The sequence below is a fragment of the Lepidochelys olivacea genome (genome assembly GCF_965140295.1).
Source record: "Lepidochelys olivacea isolate rLepOli2 genome assembly, chromosome: 9".
NCBI lineage: Eukaryota > Metazoa > Chordata > Testudines > Cheloniidae > Lepidochelys > Lepidochelys olivacea.
In genome coordinates this window covers 96,318,193-96,324,910 of record NC_140419.1, presented here as the reverse complement: position 1 = coordinate 96,324,910, position 6,718 = coordinate 96,318,193, and the positions used below count along the sequence as shown (strand labels likewise).

The 6,718-nt window shown below is 53.6% G+C and overlaps 1 protein-coding gene across 1 annotated transcript; it reads right to left on the bottom strand.

The window, feature by feature from the left end:
- Positions 1-4,485: 4,485 nt before the first annotated feature.
- SOX3 (SRY-box transcription factor 3) lies at positions 4,486-6,352 on the bottom strand. The gene has a single exon (XM_084640327.1). It carries the CDS (start codon positions 6,212-6,214, stop codon positions 5,273-5,275), a length of 942 nt encoding a protein of 313 aa, XP_084496453.1. The 5' UTR covers positions 6,215-6,352; the 3' UTR covers positions 4,486-5,272.
- Positions 6,353-6,718: the final 366 nt, after the last annotated feature.

Genomic DNA, 6,718 nt, shown 5'->3' with positions numbered 1-6,718 from the left:
CTCATTTCTGATATGGAAATACCCTGATCTAACGAATACTTTAGATTTATGTCTGTTAATCAAATGCCTTTTCACACTGAACTTAACATTCATCTCTCCCTACATAAAGGAGCGTTAGAAACAGAGAAAGTGAGTGAAAAAAGAAACCTAAAAATCCTACAGACATTCTTCACCAGTGCCTTTATGATTGATCCCTCTGCTAATTTTCCATTATTTTTTACCTCCTACCCACACCTAATTTTTAAATTGAAAAAGGAGTTTCCCTTACTGTTTTTGTTACATCAAATGCACTTTACAGCCCTTTGGGGGAGGAAATAGTTTTCAAAATGTAACCCGAGATGCTGCAGGTATTTTGGAATCTGCAGACAGAGCAGCACCCAGTGTAATTTTCCCTCTTCCTTTCAACAGGTTGTTAACGCAGCAGGTTAAATATTGTTACCACGTTTAAATGCTAACACTATTAACCAAGACACTGCTGATATTCTATCCATTTAGCCAGGGATGCTGGATTCACCTGCGCTGGATTTGAAAGAAATGGTACAGGGGAATAAGGCTGCAGATTTTCACTGTGAAAACACCTGATTATATAATGACAGGTTTCAGAATAGCAGCCCTGTTAGTCTGTATTCGCAAAAAGAAAAGGAGTACTTGTGGCACCTTAGAGACTAACCAATTTATTTGAGCATAAACTTTCCCGTGAGCTACAGCTCACTTCATCGGATGCATTCAGTGGAAAATGCACTGAATGCATCCGATGAAGTGAGCTGTAGCCCAGGAGAGCTTATGCTCAGATAAATTTGTTAGTCTCTAAAGTGCCACAAGTCCTCCTTTTCTTTTTGATTATCTAATGAGTATATAGAGATTAAGCATTTCAGGGACCATAAACGCTCAGTGGGAGGGGAAGATACTCAGTACCTGTCAGGATTAGGTCCATTGGTGAGTTCTCTGCAGCACTTATAACTGTTTACAGTTTAATTTGTTAATCCGATTTCTCCTATTTCCAAAGCACCAGCCCTCACTGACAATGTGCTGAACCCTGTGACATCAGCGTGAATCCGGAGTAGTCAAGGGGTTCCTAAAGGGACATGCTGGCCTGTCTGAGATCAGAATCTGTGCCTCTGTTCAGAGTAAATTTGAAGTTTAAAAGCATATCCCAGCACAAGCAAAATGTCTTAGTTGTGTGCAAGGAAAGCATTTGCCCCTCCACCTTTGCCTAAGAACCAATTTTACAGAGTTATTTTGTTTGTTTGGGGAGCTGGGGGGTGTGTGTGTGTGTGTGAGACGGAGCGTGAGAAATGGCAGCCCCCAGGAAAGATGAAAAGCTGCCGGTCAAGTTTTCCCTTTCAGTTTGATACTGTACCCTCAGGTTTGGGACATGCCAGTGTGATGGGGGCAGTTTCAGCACCCCCCCCCCACTCTTGGGGGTAATTTTTCCGCCTTCCTCCCTTGCATAAGCCTGGCTCCGTATCCCTCTTCTACAAGAAAAAGGGAAGATTCCCCTCCACCCCCAAAACTAGAGCGCTGGGAACCTCGGTGTGAGTTGAACCCCCTGTAAGCTGAACAATATTTTGGGAGGAAAAGAAATATTGTGTCTGGAAGGAAGAAAAGGACACCCAGGGGACACACACAGGTAGGCCAGTCAGTGTTCACTCCGGAGAGCGCTCTCCATTGAACTCAAAATGAGGAGTTCTGCTTAAAAATTAACAGCACGGCCCGGCCTGGAGCAGAGAGGGGACTAGCCGGTTCTCTACGCCGGCAAAGCCAAAAATTGCTGCCTAGGAAAGCCTCGGATAGAGGGGGATCCACGGCTCGTGAAGATCCACTTATAACGGGGCAGAATTAGCGGGGTTAGGTAGTTCCGAGCTCGGGCACGCAGCTGTAATCCCATGGCTCGCAGCGGAGTTTCACCTTTTTACACTAGATCTGAATTGGGTCTAAGGTCCTCACGGGTGTGATTACACGCGCTCTGGTTTCGAAGGGAGCCGTTCTTGCGGGAGGACACCGCACCCTTTCATCGCAAAAGGGCTTGTGCGGTTCTGCCCGCGGGCGATAGAAAAACCATCCTGATTTCGCACAGCTTGTTTGCTCCCAGCAGAGATGAGAGCTGCAGCCCAGCCCGCCTGGCCTTGTCTGTCCCCTGATCACCGATCCAGGAGCTCCAGGGCCTGGGTTACAAAGGCGAGGACAGGGCTGCTCTCTCCTTGCAAGAATGCTTCCACCCCAATGGTGGGGTGACACACTGCGGGTTCCCTTCCCCAGGGCCCCCCTTTCAAAGCCAGCAGCGATGGGTAGGGAGAGCGCTCGGAAAAGGAGAGGGTACAGGAGGGAAAGGGGGGTGTCTGCGTTTAGAAGCAGATGCGTCAGGTTTTCCAAGCTGAAAAGCTCCCCCCCGCCCCCTTTCTGACTCATGCATTTTGTGCAAAACATTTTAATAGCACGTGTGGGTGCAAAGTGTTTTAGGGGCCGCAGGCCGGGGGCTGGCAGAGAGATCGTCCCTCGGCAGACAGCTGAGGGCGGTGGGGCCTGGGGGCAGATTGGCGCCCACTCTTGTTTTGTCTGGTGTACTTTCCCTTGCCTGCGCTGCTCCAGAAACAAGCACAAAACAGAGGAGGCTCAGGTGGTGCGAGGGGGAGCTGGGCCCCAAGGAGAGGGGTAATAAAATAATAAATAAATCCCCTTTTCTTAAAAGAGTTATTAGCATCAGGCGGCCTGGTTTCTTTAATCGAGCGCGGAGAGGGTGTTGCCCCAGGAGTGGGGAAAATAAAAACCAACCTCCTTCAGCACCAGCCCCGGGAAGGAAGGCGCAAGGGGCCGCTGAGTTTAGGGGACATCTCAGTATAAAGCAGGTGTCTCCTATTTAAAAATAAACTCGTGCGCTCCTTACCAGGGAGCCCCCCAAACGCGGGGGGAACCCCGCGACCTTGACCAGAGCGCTGCAGCCCCTTCTGGCCCCGAGCAGAGCCAGGGCCCCGCGCTCCTCTTGCGAAAGGAGGGTTTAAAAGACTTCGGTCGGTGACCAGGCAAACTCTGGCGGCAGGGAAAAGTCTGAAATGAATTACCGAGCCTCCTCGTGAGACTCGTACTTCTTGAGTTGGGTGGGAAATTACCGCTAGTGGGTAAAATGCAGCTTGGAAGGGGAAACGCTCTTCACAGCTTTTTGTTTGAGAGGCGAGGGGAAATATTTTAACCTTACTCCTGTGCCATGCAGCGAAGCCCAGAGAAAGTGGAGTTTAGCGCTCTGTGATCGTCACAAAAGGAGACCCCCTTTTTCCAAACTCCTTCTTTCCCTTAGGAAAGCCACCTAGAGACTGGCGATGAGTCAAAATTAAGAGGCTGATAAAGACCAGGCTCGAACCAGCCTCGTGTAAACGCCAGGATTCGTGTTTTTCCAACAGCTTTGGCTAATAAAACTCTCTCACGCAGAAGAGCGAAGTAGGCACAGCAAGGTTGGCGTAAAACACTCAAGGCACGTGAGAGATTTTGTTTTCCCACTGCCCTGAGACATACAGAGTAACAGGTGCCAAACGCGAAAGGAGCAGAAAATGAGTTTACGCAACATCACTTAAATTAAAAAACAGAAACACCCACACAAAGATTGGGTATTAATTTGATAAAGCCCCAGGAGTGAATTACTGTGCGAACGAAATGGCGTTAATTCGGTTTTCAAAAACACACGGAGTCGGCAGGACAGCTCGATTTACACACAAACCGTGCTCCTATCATTTCAAAACGACTTTAGGGAGGAGCTAACTGCTGTATTTTTAGGATAAACGAAGTGGGAACCGGTTAACTGTTCCGCGAACCCTACCGCCAAGAGCGTGCTGGATTTTGGTGCAGACTAAAAACACGAGAACCGCCCGCTCGAAAAGATGACAGGATTTTGAATACAATCGAATAAAGATTTCTCCCAGCTGAAGAGAGCTCAGCCCACCTTTCCTGGGTGCACAGCCCCCCCCCCAGACAGAATTTAAAGCGGCACCTTTCAGCCGCAGCACGCAGCCGGCCAGCTAGGAACGCGAAACGCCTCTTTGGAGAGTCAACAAGTGGCTCCTACTTTTAAAAGGAAGCGAGGGGCGGTGAGTATATAAATCGCCACCCGCTCTGCTTCCTAAACCCTATTCCCCTCCCCGGCACGAGAAACTAAACCCAAGGGGCCCACTCTCCCCCCCCCCCCGAAAAAAAAAAAAAAAAAACCACACAGCGCCTGGTTGAGGAGAGATCGGGACTGCCAGAGGTGAGGGGCAGGGTTTAAAGCATTCGCTTTAAGCGTTCACCGGGCCGGGAAGCGGACTTCAGCCTTCACACGGCCCTGTTGAGTTCCGCGCGTCAAACCCCGGTCTAGACCTCACCGCGCTGTTTTCTAGCCCCGCCGTTTACATGTGTCCCAAGTAACATGCTGGAGGGCGGCACTTACTGAGAGTTTGAGCAGGGCACCGTGGGGCTGCACCCCCCCGCCCCGTACAAATCGCCAGGAGACAAGGGAGGTGCCCGTTATAAAATTTATTGATCTCTCTTATTCGGGGTGGGGGGAGAAGGAGCGTTTCACAGGCTGAAGTCTTTTAAGAAACCGGAGAGACAAACTAAAGCGTTTCTGGCGTGGTAGGGTCAAAACGGCGTCACAGTGAAATTCACAAACCGAGTTACAGAAGTTTATAAGCTTGAGGGGGGGGGGAGGGACACCACACACAACCCAAACACACAAACTTACTATAAGTTAAAAAAAGACTTTGCATTAGTGAGCCGCCCAGCTTTCCCCCCTCTCCCTCCCTTCTTCTTCGAGGTCGTGGAAGCTACACGATTCGGATTAAACCTGGAGCAGGACACGGGGGAGAGGGACACTTATTTTGTTTAAAAAAAAGGCGACAAAAATGTAAACATCTGATCTGGAAGAAAAGCCCGCCACGTTTCCATTCCACCGCTACACTCAAACTGAAATAGACCAGACCTTTAAAACGGCTTTTGCAAAAAAAAAAATTTTTTAAAAAAAAGAATAGAAGAGAGAGAGCGCCAACCTATCAGAAACCAGGAAAGAAGTGGCTGCGGTTTTAAAACTTCCCAGGAGACATTTGTGCTCTGTTAGAGAAAACCAGTCCACACACCCTCCCCCTCCCCCCCCCCCACACCCCATTTCTTTTTGTACAAAAAACACACGCGACATCGAACCTTCCTTTTAAAAAGTCTTCCCGGGGAGGTGCATTGAGTCCCAGTCTGCTCAAGCGAGCAGCCAGCTGTCCCAGGAGCGGGGTGAGGTTGGGTTGACGGCAGAGCAGTCTCAGATGTGAGTCAGCGGTACAGTGCCATTGACCCCAGTCCCGGCACTCTGGTAGTGCTGGTGGACACTGTGCAACCGACTGCCCTGCAGGCTGGAAGGGTCTGTGGCATCCCCCCCGGGCGGGAGATACATGCTGATCATATCCCGCAGGTCCCCCAGGCAGGCCCGCTGGGAGTGGGAGGCGAGGGCCGGCGGCGGCGAGCTGGGCTCGGATTTCACCACCGAGCCCATGGAGCCCAGGCTCATGGCCGTGCCGGGCTGCTGGCCGTAGGCGGCGGGCGACATGCTGTAGGTGGAAGCCGCGCTCATGTAGGACTGCGCCGTGGACATCATGGGGCTGTACTGCAGGCCGCTCATGTCGTAGCGGTGCATCTGCGGCAGCTGGGGGCTGTTCATGGCCGGATGCTGCCCGTAGCTGAGCTGCTCCGGCATCAGCGAGTACGCCCCGTTGCTCCAGCCGTTCATGTGGGCGTAGGTGTCCAGGCGCTGGCCCACCCCGACGGGGCTGCTGACGGCGCCGGCCCCGCCGGGGGCCAGCAGGTTGCCGGGCAGCGAGTACTTGTCCTTCTTCAGCAGGGTCTTGGTCTTCCGGCGGGGCCGGTATTTGTAATCCGGATACTCCTTCATGTGCACGGCCCGCAGCCGCTTGGCCTCGTCGATGAAGGGCCGCTTCTCGGCGTCGCTCAGCAGCTTCCAGTCGGCCCCGAGGCGCTTGCTGATCTCCGAGTTGTGCATCTTGGGGTTCTCCTGGGCCATCTTCCGCCGCTGGCCCCGCGACCACACCATGAAGGCGTTCATGGGCCGCTTCACCCGGTCCTGGTCCGCCCCGGCTCCGCCGCTCGCTCCCCCGCCGCCGCCGCCGCCGCCCTTGCCCGCAGCCCCCGCCGGGCCCCCCGGGGCGGGCTGGGGGCTCTTGAGCTCGCCCTCCAGCATGCTGTACATGGCCGGGGCCGGCAGCAGGTGCGCCAGCGTGGCGGGCAAGTGAGGCCGGGGAACCGGGCGGCTGCGAGGTGCGGCTCCCCCCCTCCTCCTCCTCCCTGGGCTCGCGGGCTGCTGCAAGCGGCCAAACTCGGGGCTCGCCGGGCGCTTCCCCCCCTCTGGCCGTCTCCTCGGTGCGCTCCCAGTGCTGGGGGGAGATGATTGACGGCCTATAAATGAGCAGCCGGCAGCCAATCAGCGCGCGGCTCCCGACAGGCCCTGACGGATGCTAATTGACCAGCTGGTTTAAAAAAAAAAAAAAAAAAGTTGGCAATTTAGGGGGCTCCCGTTCGCACCGCCCCCCCCGGGCCTGGCGCTCCACCCCCCCCGAAACCAAGGGGTACGGCCCCTCCCTCCACGTTACCCCCTGCGGATCTTGGGGAGGGGGCAACTTTTGGTCGGGTTTGTTTTAGATTCATCCCCCCCCCCAAGGCAGGGGCATCCCGCTGCAAACCGCCCCCTGCTCGC

Excerpts from the sequence above, each read along its gene's own strand:
- SOX3 (XM_084640327.1), bottom strand. The coding sequence starts at position 6,214 with ATGTACAGCATGCTGGAGGGCGAGCTCAAGAGCCCCCAGCCCGCCCCG.